This window comes from Lithobates pipiens, unplaced genomic scaffold (genome assembly GCF_037356315.1).
Source record: "Lithobates pipiens isolate NorthernLeopardFrog02 unplaced genomic scaffold, aLitPip1_a1.2 Scaffold_28, whole genome shotgun sequence".
Taxonomy (NCBI): Eukaryota; Metazoa; Chordata; class Amphibia; order Anura; family Ranidae; genus Lithobates; species Lithobates pipiens.
The window spans coordinates 36,181,707-36,198,806 of NW_027507789.1; the positions used below are offsets into that span (position 1 = coordinate 36,181,707).

Sequence of the window (17,100 nt, forward strand, 5' to 3'; positions counted from 1 at the left end):
TTGGCTCATACAGAGGTCTGGCGTGCTAGGCAAATCACAATGGGCCCACAAAAAGCAGGTTTGGTGCCTTTTCCCTCCCCCCTACAAACATGCTGATCAGGAGTTACCACTGCATCTGTGAGCGTTATTTCACAGCCCGAATCTGGAGAGGAAAGGTCTCCAGGAGTGTCAGTTTTGGATTCAGCAGGGCTTTCATCTCCTTCATAATAATGGGCATCATGATGGCTGTGATTTGGCTGTAGAAGAATTCTTTCAGTTGGATTACTATCTGTGGCTAATTCTTGGTGACCTCTCTCCCTGGGAGCAGCCACTGGTAGTGGAATAATGGTTGGCAACATAAAATGAAGCACTGGCGGACCCCAATCTTCCAGTGGTAAGTCCTCTGTGCTCCTCTCAGTTATCATTTGTACAGTTGAGGACAACTGTTCATTTGCTAGACCAGAAGGTCCTGCCTCTTCTGTATTGATAATGGTCCTACCATGTTCCTCTTCTATTAAATCTTCATTATGGTCATCTGGAATAAGAATGTCAGTAGTTATGTACTCTCTGGACAGTTTTGTCATCGTCTCCCCTAGCTGACTTTGCTCCTTTTGGTCATCTGAGACAACAAAATGCTTCCCACGTTGTTTGTTTGGCGACGCATAAATGTCCATGTTCTCCAGGTTTTTGTTTTTCTTTTGGTATCCTGCACTCTCACGCCAAATCAAAGATTTCGGTTGGTCCTCCCAGTGGGCCTCATTGTGCCATTCTCCTTCTTCAGCACTGTCATCAGCTTCATCTTCGCACAAAATTACGCTTCGGCTTTCCCCAAGCTCAACAATGGTTCTACCCATTTCTTGGTGTCCTTCTGCTGATCCCACTAATCCTCTCCCTATCCTTCTTGTGCTGGTCTCTTCTCTGTTCACTCCATTTTTCCCTCTGAAATCTGATGGTTCACCTTTTCCCCAGGACGTTGCTTTGCCATTTTCCAACCTGAGTGCCCATTCCCTACCATCTTCTGCAGGGGCACCATCAGGTGCCGTTCTTGCTTTGCTTTCTACAATATCCCATTCACTGGTGACCATCACTAGGCGTTCTTCTCTCTGTGGTAGCCTCTTTCTTCTTTCCACTCCCTTCATCAAAGATACCGATTTCTCCTCAGTTAGATCCATTTCTCGTTCCTCCCTATCCTTGTGATGGTGGTCTTTCTGGTGGAGTTCTTCCCTTTTCGAGGACAACTCCTGTCCAGAAATCTGGACAGACTGCTTTTTTTGAACCTCTTCAAGTGGTGTAGGAGACTTTTCTGTTGTCCTTTCTATAAAAACCCAATGCTCCATGCCCTGCATGGTGACCAGAGCGAAAGGGGTTAGCTGGAAACTTACGACGACAGAAAATATGTTTTTTACAACAATTGCTTTCCTCAAGTGTTTTCCCTAGATTTCTGTTCTACAGTCTAGATCATTGTTTCAATGATTATGTTTTTAATTGCTGTTTATAAAAGTAAAAATATCTGCCTTTGCAATTATCACTCGCATTTGTTTTTGGCATGAATGTAAATTTTGAATAGAGTAGGGAAGGATTAGTACCCCTGTCAAGTTTTATTTGCTTTGTGAATCCCCTCTAGAGAGATTCAACTTCTTTATTTGTCTTTAATTACTTATGTCACCAATACTGAAAGTAAAGAAATATGCAAAATTTTGAGTTGCCACCAGAACAGTAATTGAGGGAAAATTTTCCCATGGGGAAATTATTCCTGTGACAACTGTCTAATAGCCTGAAGGATGAGAACCCCTGTCAATTTTATGTTGCTCTATGTGAATGGGATCCACCCTTTCTTTTCGCCCTGGTGACCTTTGTCCCTGAAATCAATAGTGTTAAGAAATGGAAAATTTTACAACTGTCACCACAAAAAAAAAAAAAAAAAAAAAGATGAAGGGAAATCTTCCAATGGGGTGCCTGTTCTGGTGCTGTCCAGGGGGATCATCCCTCACTTTGGAAAGATTTCCTATCACGTCCTGTTAGGTCTAACAAATTGTGAAGGGAAAGCTCTTGCTTGGGGCACAGACAACAACAAAAAGAAAGCAGATAGGGGTTTCAACTATTCCCTAGTATATTCAAAACCGAAGAGAAAGTTTTGGGCTAGAAATGCACTTTTACTAATCAAATGTAAAATACGGTGTTTAAAAAACACATGTAATGTAAATGAACTGCCATTTTCATGATATTGGATAACAAATATACTGATTTTGAGTACATGCCGATTAGGGACCCTTGTGTGAAAAATTATACCTAACTCTGGAGATTAGATCCTAAAAGACTACCCTTCATTGTCCTTGTGAGTGTGAGAAGATTCCCTATGGAGCAGGGCTGGCACATAGTTATAGCAGACAGCAATCGCATAAGCAGCAAGAGATCATCAGCTGAACTTAACAGTAACCACCATTCTCCACATTCAGTTAGGGTGGAATTCAGTTTAGGAGACCCTGTCACCACAGTACTCATGGTAGACTGAATAGATGTAGTAAAAAAAGCCCCTTGTTGCCCTTTTGAAACATCGTTGACAGGTGGCTGGGAGGCGATATGTCATCTCCTCACTGCCTTTTCTAACAATTAAAGGAAAGACTGCTCTACCATAACCACATGCATTGCAAGCAATTACAGAGTGGTTCCAGGCGGCCCTAGTGAGTTGAATAGGTTGCTTTCCGTGGAATTAAGTTTTTGCTATGGCTGCAATGCTTTGATTCCAATGAAATTCAACAGGAGCATACCCAAAGTGAGTAGAAATAGTGAGCGCTCCAATCTAGGCAGGAAAAAAGCCAGTAGGCATGGCAGGAAGATTGCACCACCAGAGACCTCAAGGGGTATAAAAATCTTGCCAGTGGCTCAATCCATCGGGCTTCATGTTTATCTGAACACTTTTGCGTGGACCGACCTAAAAAAAGGTAACTTTTATTCAATCAGTAGTCTTTCTTTGGATGGAAGATGTTAAAATGCAGTACAGACATTCACTTATCCATTAAAAGCAATTTAGGAAGGTCCAAGATGACACCTGTGTGCCATTTGTTTGACAGGTTTTAAAAAGTTCTGATCTTATGTAATTTTACAAATAGAAGAAAACATTATTTGCCTGTGTATTGCCCTACGCACTGAACTAAAGCATAGGTGGGATTAGTGCTTTCTTCCCAATTCTCATTAAGAAGAAATGATAATCGGCCAGATCACATGGAGGTGTTAAAAGAGCAATTCAGATATATTAGTAGTGCCCCTAATGATATCACTTGTGGAATATTTCAACTCTCCTTTCCTATCCTTGATTTTAGCTATATACCGTATTTATCGGCGTATAACACGCCCAGGTGTATAACACGCACATTCACTTTAAGAGGGAAGTTTCAGGGGAAAAAAAAAGTAAATTTTTGTATTGGCGTATAACACGCACATGCTATTTGCACCCGATTTTCATGGTGAAAAAGTGAGTGTTATACGCCAATAAATACAGTAACTGTATTCCTTGCCCGAAATATTCCTGCCAGCAGTTTTGCTGGTTTATTTCCCATCTCAAAATAGCGTCTTGCCATTTCAATAAATGCGTGCGTAGTATCAAATACATACAAAGATCGAAGATTTTAAGACCTTCCTTTTATCTGCTACTCTCACCGTGGTTTGATTTTTATTTGTTTCTTTATTTATTTGCTCTAATCCTTGAATATCCTGAAGGAGAAGTTAAACTGAGCTCGCCATGCTTTCTTCATTTTTAACCCTCTCCGCTATTAATTTTCCTCTCATGTAAGCCTCGTCTTCTTCCCAAAGCACAACCAGGAATATATTTTCTGTATCATTCTCCTTAAAAAAAAAAAAAAAGTCCAAGCCTAACTCTAGATCTTTGACCACCCTAGGATCATGTAAAATAGACTTCTCTAGCTACCACATTATCTGTCTCGTTGGGGGATCCTTCAAACCTAAGACAACCAATAATGGAGCGTGATTTGACAGAGTTATTGATTTTATTTCTACTCTTAACAGGTTTTCTAAAAGCTGATGGTTCAAGAGAAATGCCCTTAATGTATGATCCTGAGTAATCGTGTTGTGAGCTGAACTGGAGAGTTTAAGGTTACCCAAAGACTTGTGCAGTTCAGAATTGAATGTTGGTTAAAGTGCACAGGAAAATAGGAAAGTGGAGGCACCTCTGGGGATGAAGCCAAGCTTTTCTCGATGAAGACCTCAGAATCCTGGGCTGCACCAGCATCTGTCTCTTCCTCTTCTTTCCCGGTACCTTCCGCCTCCTGCTTTGTACAGAATTCAAACAAAGTGGGTTATTTAGAGAAGGGATCAAACCAGAATAGTTGCATTTTAATACGACTGTACAATTATAGTTAAAATATAGGTTTGGTTTTACAAGCACAACCATGTATTATATTATATATCATAACACTATGTACAAGTGGAATGTCTGGAGTAACATTTTGTACAGAAAAGATAAATATATCAGTCCTTCCATTACTATTAAAGTGCACCTGAACTCAAAAAGTCAAGATTTACTATCGTATATGGAACATTCACAAATTTTAATTGCGTCTAAGAAATAATCCAAAAGATTTTGAATTTCTCAAGAAAAATAGCAGTGTGCTTCCTGTGCATTGAGCCTTTATAGCTGTAAGGTACTACTGCCTCGGACTATCTTTCTCAAGAGATTTGGAGTGAGATTTGGCAATATTACTACTTTCTCACCAGGTGAAAATAGAGGTAAAATGTTTAAAGAAAAACAAACGCAGCCACCACAGAAGTGGGGCCGCATATATGCAGTGCCGGATTTACATAGGGCTATTGGAGCTGTAGCTCCAGGCCCCTACCTTGAGATAGGCCTAGCCCAGTGCGTCAACTAATGCTGTTTGGTCTGTGCGTGTACACGATTGATATGTCAATTGCGGGCTGTATTGATTAGTAAATTGTGGGCAGCAGGCGGTATTGATATGCAAATCACGGCCAGCAAACAGTATTGGTAATCGAAATCGCGGGGCACCAGCTGAGTTCCACACAGTGTAGTGTACCACAACATAGAGGCTGACTCTTGTTCCTTCCCCACAGCTTTCACAAAATGCCCTAACTCCCGCCCCTACAGTGACAGTCTTTCTTGCTGGGCACCCATGCTTGTTTTTTGCTGGTGGAGGGAGTGTAAGGAAGGATCCACACACTCTAATTGGCCGAGGGCACCATCAGTGAATTACACTAGCCCCGCCCCCTGTATCCGTGCAGCACGTATGGGGGAGAACATCCGGTAAAAGCAAAGTGGCACCCCAGGAGGGAGAGGGTTCAGTGCCCAGTCTACTTCTCATGCAATCAACAGATCTATCTGTTCTATGAACAAGAGCATTCTACAATACATGGTGAGCCACAAATAATGATTGTGCAAAGTAAATTTTTTTTTTTTTTGTGCAAACATCTTCTAGCTGAATAGGTGACAGCAGCAAGAATGAATAATAGTAAAGATATGAAAAAAAAATCATGACATCTGAACATCTTCCAGCAAATTTTAAGTGCATTCCTCCCTTACTATATTAGCAAGCTTTGTACCATTTTTTTTTCCCTTTAGGAAGAAGGATGCAGACTCACCATAAGTACAGAGAGAAAACAATTACTCTGTATGTGCTCTATTCACACCATGTATGAGCTGTGGTGTGTAAAAATGAAGCATGTCTTTTATTGCAGCACAACGCATGTTACGACAGCACATAAAGTGCAATGAACTGTCTTTCATACATTTTGACTAGATTTAAAAAAAAAAAAAAAAGGGAAAAATTAAACAATGCAAAGCACTTTACCGATTGCACACAACAGAGGGCACGCTTTAAATAGACCATAACGCACGCCTGCTGGTATGAATGGACCCCAAGTGCTTGCAGCCGTGTCAAAGACAAACTTTCCTCCTTCCCAATGACAAGATTGTCTTTATAGCAAGTGTAAGGCAGGCCAGACATTTTTTTTTTTTTCATTCAATGAAAAAATAAAAAGTAGAGCCGATTCCACCATCCACACAATCACTCCTGCTGTGCTTTTATATTCTGCTGGTGGGGGGCCTTCCCTGCCATCAGAATACAATGATCAGTGCTGCCGGCTATAGCTGGCGGCACTGGTCATTTGAGAAAAACCGGCTGGTTGCACACAAAGCGATCGATATATCAACTTGTGTAAAACAAGCTAGCCTGTAAATGAATCTAAATTCGCACAGTCCCTGCTGAATTGGCCACATTTCGATCCATGTACAGCTGGCTTTAACAACCCCCCCCCCCCCCCTCCAACCATAGCTATATGTACCATAGCTAACCAAAGCAGAGGGGAGCCACAGGACAATGAGCTGAGGGTGCTCTGACATTCTGTATGGGGTCCCATGACTACTGCAGTCTGCCCTGCTGCAATATCAGTCCCTGCATTGTGCTGCTAAATTGTAGAAGGAGGAGAACTATCTGCCCAAAGACATTTTGTTGATGGCGTCAACTGATAGCAAGCTCCCTGTCAAAGGTGTGCTGACAGCAGTTGTGACATCAGTTTAGGCAGCTGGCAGCACAGTGTCACTGGCTCTCCAGAAAGGAAACCACTACACACACACACACACACACACTGAATCCTTTCCCGCACTTTAGCCACAGTGTAGGTAGTGATATCACAGCAAACAACAAGCCCTTACCACTGGTCCAAGCTGACCAGAAGCACTAAGGAGAGGGTAGTGGATTACTGGCATTCTCGGTGAAAACCAGGATCAGGAGCCCTGGACTTGGAGGAGGAGCTCCTTGATTCAAGAGTCTGCTGAGCAAAATAGACCTCTGGAGGAAGCTAGTGGTAACATTGACAAGGTCCCATAATCACAACACCTCCCTCCAACCCCATTTTCATTACAGTCCACCACCTCTCCTAGTGACAGCGACTCCTTGCAACCATAACCCCCCCCCCCCATACTAACTCACCTTCTCTACACAAGTATAGCATCTACTACCCACCTCTCGCTGGTCACTGTGCCTCTCTACGAACTACTTTACTTTACAGATCACAGCACCTTTGAATGCAAACCTCTCCTCCTCCATTATGCTACCTCCAGTCTACTCATCTTTTACCTCTTCCAGAACTTCTCTCCTATCCATCTCCGCCCATCCTGTTTCATTGCACTGCCTTTGTGCCATGCATCTCTCACCCTCTAGGTCACAGCACCTACCGTCCACCTCATGTACCCCACCTTACCCCCCCCCCCCACCCCATGACCCACTTGCCAACCCTTCCCCTTTCCCTATGGTGTGTGTGTGTGTGTGTGTGTGTGTGTGGGGGTGCAGCTTGGTATCTTTGCCTTGGGCACTTGTCCCTGGATGGCCTGGCAGCAGGCCACAACTGAAAGGTAAATTGTGGGGCATATTCATAGGTATATCATCACTACTGCTGAATGTTGCCAACATTGGGGATGTAAACATGCCCTGCTTGCCACTGTCACTGAGCCTGTCATCAGTCTGTACTGCAAAGTTGAACAGATGGGGGAAGGGGGATGTCCAGAGGTAACAGAGAAAGGATTACAGTTTGGAATGTTAGCTCTCTATTTTCAGTGTACATAAAATCATAAGTAATGGCAGGGTTTCATTTTTACAGTACAAGAATGCTTTTGTTTTGTCTAACCATGCCCCTTTAAGTCCCTCCCACTCTTACCCCATTATGAACCCACCCATAGTTTGCCATGGCACGCTACTAGAGCCACATTACTATTCTACTTAAGCTACCCAGAGGCACCCTCTCTCTCCTCAGTCTTTTACCCTCCTTTCTTTCACCCCCCCCCCCCTCTTCTCTTTCAGCCCCCCTCTCTCTCACCCACCCTTAACCTATCTCTGTTTAATTGAATTTGTTTTAATAATTTATTTTAACAAAAATTGTTTGTTTTCATTTTATTTATTCCCAAAAAAGGCCCACCAAAATTCTCAGCACCAGGCCCATGATGCTCTTAATCTGGCCCTACATATATGCATATATATGTTTGTGCTGAGAACGTGCTGCACAGTACTAACTGACGTACTGTCGAGCGGGAAGCGGGAGGTCTGGTTTCCAAACCTCCAAATGGCTATCCCAGTAATCCGTCACTGTACAGCCCGTCCTGGTGTATCTTTTTCTCTTCGCTAGAGGAGAAAAATGTAAACAAATAAAAGTGCATGTAACAAAAAAAAAAATAAGGAACAAATAGCTAGATCAGGATTTGATCTAGGTCAGTGTCGGGGTTAGTTAGGGTCAAGGGTCATTTAGGTAGGATTAAAAAAAAAAAGCTTTTTTAAATGAATAATCACTGTCAAGGTATTTTAGGTAGAATAAAAAAACAAAATGTGCACTATTGTTTCTGGTCTCTACTATGGGTAGAAACAACAAATAACATACACATATGCGGTCATGCAATCATCAGGAGCAGGAGAATTTATTTTAGGTTGTTCATCGGCCGTAGGTTATGGTAATGGCAAGAAATATACAGATACATTTAAAATGTATATATATATATATTTATTTACTATTTTGGGCCAGATTTTCTCTAATAATAAAAAAAAATCAGGAGATATCCATTACTATTTACCACTAAATGAAAGCCCAATTTGTCCTGAAAAAAACAAGGTATAATACACCTGGATACACTATATGTACAGTTATAAGTTTAACAAACGCAAGTCAAAGTTGCAAAATTGTGTTGAGGCATTAGGATTTTTTTTACCTTTGTCATGAAGGGGTTACATTTTTTTTGTATAATACTGCTTTAAGGAGCAAAGAATGCCAGCCTAGAATGACTTCTAAAGTGCCTAAAATAAAAAAAATATATATAGTGGATGAACACAATTTAATAGCTGGTGTTAAACTTAAGAGATGAGGTCTGATAAAATCAGCCAATCCAAGGATGAAGGCAGATGGAGAGCATCCCTAGAGAAGAAAGATCTGAGCTGCAGACATCATTAAAGCTTGGTAGACACTAACAGGAGATAAAAAATTATCAGGCGTGATATCTTAAGAATAAAGCAGACTGAAATGAAATATAAAAAAAATGTATACTGCTTTGGTCTAATCAGGACACAGGAAGAGGCTGCTCAGACCTTCACAAGAGTTTCAGCCCCCAGGTAATCTCTTTGATAAATCTTTGGGGAGACTTAGAGAAGCAAAAAATCTGATCAAGCCAAATTAAGATGTTCCAGACAGAACCTTCAGAACAAAAGTCTCTCTGGGATTTATGATTAATGGCACTTTTGCTGAGTTGTTCCTACCTGGAATGATAACTAACTACAGTGATTATTTTAGTATTTTGGACATGCATAAGGAAACATAATTTGGCATCTTAACACTTTTTAAGAAACATGGAAATTAGAAGTAATAAATAACAGGGCGTTCAGGTTCCAGATTAACATGTATTAGCATGTGAGAGCCCCAGCTAATCGCTGTTAGTATCAATGAACTATCTTGATGGTCAGACACTGCCAGAGAGAGCGGCGGTCCAACCATGGTATCCACCAGTTGGCACATTCTTGCACAGTCTGAGATGGACAGCTGAGCTTCCACAGAACAGTGTGTGGGGTGGGGTATCCTTCCCCTGCACGTGGGGGTACCTCTTTCTTGTGTGCTCACCAATGCCTAGGACCAGGCAGGGCCATAATGTTGAAGTCAACATTAAAGGCGGAACCCTGGCTTGTAGGCAAGCCATACACTGTGTGCAGCGGTGTAACATACAGAGTTCCTCTGTGAAATGTCCTCTCCCATGCCACTGCACACCTAAGCCTTCCGAATGTAGCATTTAGGGAGAACACCTCTAAGCCTGTGCCCTACTCCACCAGTCCATCATACCTCTGCCACCTCACTCCCTGTGGCAAAATTTGGGCCCGCCGTACACTAGCGGTGACATCATGTGTGCACTTTGTTAACTCTTTTAGCTCTCCTATACCATTCGGCCAGGTATCTGGGGTCTCTGTACCTTTGGGTTCGATCCCAACTACTTTTGAGTAACCAAAACACCAACCTCATTGCTACCAGAAGGCCCGTTACCCATGCCTGAGACCACTCTTCACTGTCTGGCTGCTGTTACACTCCCACCAGTTTATGGTTACTCGTAGCAACTACATTTCTTCTGCTTACTCTTTGGTTGAGTTAACCCTTGGTGGTGGCCTTCCACTCCGTTCTTTCAATCCCATCTGTGCTTTACAGGCCTTGTTCTTCTAGATACACCATCTACCTTCCTGCAGTCCTTTGAATAACTTCAGACAGGCTTAGAACAGTTAAAGCACTTTATTGAATCTTTTGCAGAATTACAGTCTCATACTGCAAAATACAGTTTTTACCTAACTGACTCATTTTAGGCTGCCCAGGCATACCTTTCCAGGTAGTAGTGCATAATTCCAGGTAGTCCTTGGTGAGATGGATTCCCATGCAGGCAGTTCGTGGGTTGCAGGAGGTTACATCTTCTCAGACTAACTTTTCACTTCTTCCCCATGCATTGCCTTCCCCATTTTTATATGCAGAACAGGGTGGAGAACAGAACCCAAAAAGCCGGGGAAGCTCAAAAACTAGCCCAGTAACTATCTACAGCATAAGCGCCCTAGTAGGCACCTGCTAAAAAAGGAATCAAGAGGACAAAAGTCTAGTCCCCGGTATTGATTGTAAACTCCCTGCAGCTGATCTTTCCTCTATAACTTACATACCATGTCTTGTTCTGCATTGTTTATTTGTGCGGTTGCGGCTATCCTTGTAGATGAGCAGGGATTTGCTTCCTCATGTCAGAGCCGCTTTCCTGATGACAGGTGATCTGATGATTGATCACACACTATTCAAGAAGCAGCAGGAGTACTGCAGAAAGTAAATACCCTTAGAATGAATAAAGCAACATCAAGGAAATCCTACAATGCAGACTTCTCTCCAGCAAACAATGTGAGCAGCACAGTACTGACATCACCAAATCTCACCCCAGATGTGGTGAGATTAGCAAGCAGAAGCATTTATAAGGATCTTACATTGCAGATATACAGATATGAGGCTACAGAACAAGAGTGCCAAGGCACAGAAAGTGCACTGCTATTTTTCAAGAGGAATTTAAATAAAAAGGGTCAGTTTTTCAAATTGGTCCATTTCACATGGGCGGACAGGATCCCTGCTGATCTGAACAGAGCAGGCAGTTGAGTGGTCCGTGTCCTCTCAGTTTCTGCAGAGCCTGCTCTGCTATATAGTTGGTCGGGTGTAAACAGACTCTGCTGTCCGTTTACACCTGACTACCCTCCAATCTGATCCGCCTACACAGAAGAGAAAGGATCCCCTTCTTTTTGCTTTTAGTGGACCGATCAGATCAGAGGTAGGACATTTGTTTGTTTGCATCCACCGGTGCATAGGGGTGAACGGACCATTCGATCGTTTTCACCTGAAAAACTGACAGACAGACCTGATCAGAATAGTCCTGTGAAAGGGGCCTTTAAGTCCACTTCAATACAAGGATAAATTATGGATAGGTCATCAGTAGCAGGCAGTTTACTGTGTACCAGTCTGTAAAAGCGGCATTTCCTTTGGTAAGCCCTGTTCCTGTCTTCACCCAGGGTATGATACTGGGAGGGTTTTGACTCAGAATGAGTTTTATTGTCCCTGATGTGTACCTTACAGGAAACAGTAGTAAAATCAATGTTGCTGCACTGTCTATACCTATATTCGTTATTTTTTGGAGCCCCAAAATGTAGACCATTGTGCCTCTGCATTGTCACCCTGTTGCATAGTCTTCCAATCAGTGGCCATTTTAACCCATATTATGTGAACATAACCCACAGTGGTAACTGCCACGCAGTCATCGCTACAGTGCATGTGGATACAGAGAAAATGGCTGCAAAGAGGGTGTAGGAAATCAACTGAACTGAAGAAAAAGAAGAAAACCGTATTTTATTGAAAAATGTCTATTGTTTTTGATACCCAGTGCTTGGGCAATCTAAAGCCCCCGTACACAGGCGGAATGTCGGGAGACATCGGCCGGCTCAAAATAAACAAACTGCTGGCACCCTGTCCGACAGAAGCTCGTCGCTTGGCCGGCTTCCGTTGGACGAGCATGCTTGAAAACCATCAGCCGACCAGCTCCCGTTATAACTTCAGATAGTGCATCGGCTCTGACCAAAGCCGACAGGTTTTTTTTTGTTCAACCCAAAAAAAACTCATAGTGTGTACCAGGCTTATATGTTAGGGTTTACATGTACTTTAATCTGTAAATGTGAGCCTACAGCCCCACTATGTTCTTTGACCCACCCTTCCGGCCTTTCATAGCCCTTGTACACACGGTCGGAGAGTCCGACAACCAAATCCGTCGGATTCTGTCCGTCGGATTTTGTCCGACGAATCTTGTCCGAAACTGTTGCATACACACGGTCGGACAAAGTTGTCGGAAAATCCGATCGTTCAGAACGTGATGACGTTATTTCGTTACAACAATAGCTTTGATGTAGGAATTTGATCTGAGCATGCGTGGCACTTTCTCCGATCGGAATTCTCTACACATGATCGGAGTATGTCCGATCGGAGCATTTTGTCGGAAAATATTTCCGGCAAGTTGGAAAATTTGGTCCGACGGATATTCCGACGGAAACAGTCCGATGCAGACCACACACAGTCGGAATATCTGTCAAAACGCTCCGATCGGACACATTCCGTCGGAATCTCCGATCGTGTGTACAAGGGCTTAGTGTAATAGTAAGCCTCCATGTCCTATAGTATTAACTTCATGTATACAGAACATTTACATGGAATGGTCCTTTAACTCTGTGAAAGTAAACTTACCTCCAATTTGGGGGATGAGGAGGTAGGTGAAGACGGCAGCCTCTTTTCTCGCCCACGTTCTCTGTGAACAAGTTTGCTGTTTGGCTGTTTCAAGGTTCTTTTCAGCTCATTAATACTGGCCTGGTGCTTCAGTAGGACATCTTGTGACTTGTCCAGGAACTGCATGAGGGATATAACAAACACAAGTCAATAGCCTGTTGCAACCCCTTCACTCTACCGTATGACCCATACCTCTCTGGCAGTGAAGGGGTTCCAGTAATTCTGAAAACCTGTGGTTTGAAAATGAATAAGCTAGGTGCAGGGTTCTGGAAGGTTGGACGTTCAGGTGTAACAACAGGGTCTTTAAAGTGGACCTGCATTCCATATTAAGATAAAGGAAAATTCCAGCTCAAGAGCAGACACCACAAGATTTTTTTTTTAAATGTTATTAGCCAGAAATGGGCATTCAGCCTACGTCTCTTATGCAGTTTCACTTCGTTAGTGGGACGTAACTTACCCTTACTTCATGACTACGCACAGCTACCTGCTGTTCCACTGTCCAATGACAATGTCTCATTGGCTGGATCATTGGACAGAGCACTGGTGGAGCTTAGCTGTAAAGTCATCAAAGTCAGGGTCCAGTAACAAAGTGGAGCTAGATAACAGAAGGGGAACATCTTAGGGTGCATGTTCTTTGTCATGACATCTACTTTTACATTTTTAAAGTAGAGTACAGGTTCATTTTAAGATGTATTGAGATGAGAAAGTACGTGCAGATAGGTAGGAGAGGTGGGAAGGAAGGTGTCTAGGTGGTAGGGAAAGAGTTGTTAGGAAGTTTTGTATGAGAACATGCTGGAGTGGGCAGGTAATTATGGAGGGTATGTAGTAATCAAGTTGAAGTATATCTAAAGGCTATATCTTTTCGGTAAAGTGGAGAAGTGCTAAACCTCCCATCACTGCCTGTCCTGTAGACACAACAGTGAGGGAACTTAAGAGTGTGGATTTCCTATGCTTCCCATCAGTGGCCATCAAGCCAAATAATAATGCAATGCCTACAATGTACAACACACCATTCAGTGGATGACATCAGTGCTTAGCCCCATAAAGTTAACCCATTCTTCAGTAAGACCACTGGAAAGTGGGGATTTCAAAGGCACTCAGCTGTCCAATTAATGAGGTAGCTCTTGGTACTCAACCTGATCGGCCTACTCACAGAGTGTCTTTAGAGGCAGGGCAAACACTGAGGTAATTCCAATGGCTCTGAAGCCAATTTGCTACCAAAGCGGGATTTGGAAAGCACCAACACAAAACTCAGTGCCTGAAGCTCACTTGCCCCTACAATGGGTTTGGGTACAGCACTCCAAAGTTAGGTTGAAAACTGAATAGCTGCAATTGTAGAGACCAGCTCAAGCAGCAATCTAGAATATTGATTGAAGAAAAAAAACTGAAGAAAAAATGCCACCAAAATAAGGTTACACTTTTTTTGGCAGAGCTGGAGAAAATATTTCCATCTTTCTAGGACACTAGCAAAAAACATGCTGGTTGTTGGAGGGGCTATCCTGGGCTGATCAACATCTTTTTTGTTTTTATCTTGTAACCTAACAGCATATGACTTTGTGTGTCTGTCAATGAAAGAAACACAATTTCCCTAGCCCCCCTTTTGAGGGGGTTCCCATCATCCCACCCCCACGCAGGTCCTCTTGTGATGGCTCCAGCCTCCTGTGATGCCTGCATCTAGTGTTAAGCTGCACACTACAGCTATCCATACACTATATGAACTTTGGCCACTTGCTGATGAACAGGTGGCATTTACTACATGGATGACCCTGTCGGCCTCCACCCACCCAACATCCTTCGAGTAAATGTAAGAAGGTAGAAAATTTTTAGCTGGACAGCTGTTGGTCAGGTATTCTGACAGCCACCTGTGGCAGTGCCTAGAATACACAAGGCACAGTGGAATTCCTATATTTTTGTTAGATTACAGTGTATGGCCAGCTCAACAAGCCACAAATCTGAATGGGATGCTCCTTTTGCTATTCAAGTTAACGGGGTGTCAATGTGCAGAGTCCAGTGCTACATTTTTATATGTCAGGCTGTAGGAGCTAACAATAAATGTGTTGTGCTAAAAAAAAAGAAAAAAGACTAATGATATAAGAGGTGTAAGCCCTTGTACACACGGTCGGACGTTCCGACGGAAAATATCCGATCGGACCGTGTTGTCGGATAATCCGACCGTGTGTGGGCTCCATCGGACTTTTTCCATCAGAATGTCTGACCAACAAAGTTTGAGAGCTGGATATAAAATTTTCCGACAACATGATCTGATCGGACAAAGTCCGATAGTTTGTAGAGAATTCCGATCGGACAAAGTGCCACGCATGCTCAGATCAAATTATGAGACCAAAGCTATTGGCTACTAGCCTAAACGTAGTCCCGTCGTAACGAACGAACGTCATCATGTTCCGAACGATCAGATTTTCTGACAAATTTGTCCGAACGTGTGTATGAAACACCAGTTTCGGACAAAATCCATCGGAAAAAATCTGACAGATTTTGTGGTCGGAATGTCCGACCGTGTGTACAAGGGCTAAAATTGTCTTGACTACTGCAGCCACCAGCAAAGTCCTCCTCCTTGTGAATACCACCACCAATCAATGGATGTGCTTTTACCGTAGGGGGGGGGGGGGGGGGGGGGTGTCACAGAATGTATGGTAATTGTATGTTTGGCGTTTCATCTCTTCATTGGGGTATGCCATATGGTACCATGGGTTTGAAGTGATCTCCTTTGTCTTCAGTATGCTGAATATCGTATGGTGACTACGTTTCTGAGACACATGAGCTTTCTGTGACCCCCCTCGTAATAGGTGGTCATTGCTCTATGGTAAGAGCACATCCATTGACTGGTGGTGGTATTCACAAGGTTGAGGACTTTGTTGGTGGCTGCAGTGGTCAAGACACTTGCAACACCTTTGTTTTATATCCTTAGAGTGTCACGCTAGCGACTCATGGACTTACTGACTTTTATTTTTTTTTTATTTATTTTTTGTGCAACACATTTTTTTTGCACGTATTCATATTCTGTGATAATATCTCACGTTAGTGATGCAGCTGTTTATTTGATGCTTTGATATCATAAGCGCAGTTTTATATATATTTTTCCAATTATACTATAAGATTGCAAGAAACCCAGCTAGCTTTATACACAGAAATAAAGTTAATGAACATTACCACTTATTGATAGAATTAATAATAAAACACTGCAGCAAGGCTATACTTTTCCTTTCAAGAGGCTCCAACAAGGAGAGACCTAACAGGCTTGTGGGTGATTTATTTTGTTGGTGTCACTGGATAAGAAATATTAGCTATGGGTGGATTTACCATATAAAGATAACCTGTATGATAGCTGTCATTGCCAACTTTCTTCTGAAAATACCAGCTGCATGATTGTTTCTGATTTAACCACTTCAGACTCGGAAGGGTTTGCCCCCTTAATGAACAGGCCATTTTTTGCGATACGGCACTGTGTTGATTTAACTGACAATTGCGTGGTCGTGCGACGCTGAACCCAAACAAAATTGATATTTTTTCCCCCCACAAATAGAGCTTTCTTTTGGTGGTATTCCATCACCTCTGCGGTTTTTATTTTTTGCATTATAAACAAAAAAAATTAAAAAAAAAAAAAAAAAAAAAAAAAACATTTTTTACTTTTTGCTATAATAATTATCCCCAATTAAAAAAAAAAAAAAAAAAAAAAAAAAAAAGTATTCATCAGTTTAGGCAGATATATGCTCTTCTAAATTTTTTGGGTAAAAAAAAAAAACGAAAATAAAAACCGTCAATAAACGCATATTGATTGGTTAGAGCAAAAGTTATAGCATCTACATAATAGGGAATAGATTTATGGCATTTTTATAATTTTTTTTTTAGTGTGTAAATACCACTGGCAGTGAAGAAGTTAACACTAAGGGGGCAATCAAGGGGTTAAATGTGTTCCCTGCTAGGTGTTTCTAGCTGTGGGGGGATGGGACTCACTGGGGGAGGAGACTGATTGCTGTTCCTAATCTTTAGGAGCAGACGATCTGCCTCTCCTCCCCTGACAGAACCTGGATTTCTGTGTTTACACACAGATCCCTGTTCTGGCTCTCATTCCAGCGATCTTGGGTAGCTGACGGGCATCGCGACCGCTAGCCACGTGCATCGGGTCCCCCGCCATGCAGCAGGCACGCATCTGCTAAGGCTCTTTAAAGAGCAGATGTACCTGTACAGCGGTTCACACAGGGCTGCCAACCTACCGCAGTATATTGGCGTGAGCCAGACGGGAAGTGGTTAAGTACTTTCAGGGTCACACTGGCT

General features: G+C 42.6%; 1 protein-coding gene across 11 annotated transcripts in view; it reads right to left on the bottom strand.

The window, feature by feature from the left end:
* EPB41L1 (erythrocyte membrane protein band 4.1 like 1) overlaps window positions 1-17,100 on the bottom strand; it is a 209,251-nt gene that overhangs the window by 16,884 nt on the left and 175,267 nt on the right. For 5 of the 11 annotated variants that reach the window (XM_077459070.1, XM_077459073.1, XM_077459076.1 and 2 more), the window contains 3 exons: window positions 12,769-12,927; window positions 4,164-4,265; window positions 108-1,319 (listed from right to left, as the gene is read on the bottom strand). In XM_077459070.1, coding sequence (XP_077315196.1) covers window positions 108-1,319; window positions 4,164-4,265; window positions 12,769-12,927 — 1,473 coding nt within the window. The remainder of the gene's footprint in view (window positions 1-107; window positions 1,320-4,163; window positions 4,266-12,768; window positions 12,928-17,100) is intronic. The other 6 variants (XM_077459081.1, XM_077459078.1, XM_077459079.1 and 3 more) reach the window with 3 other exon arrangements.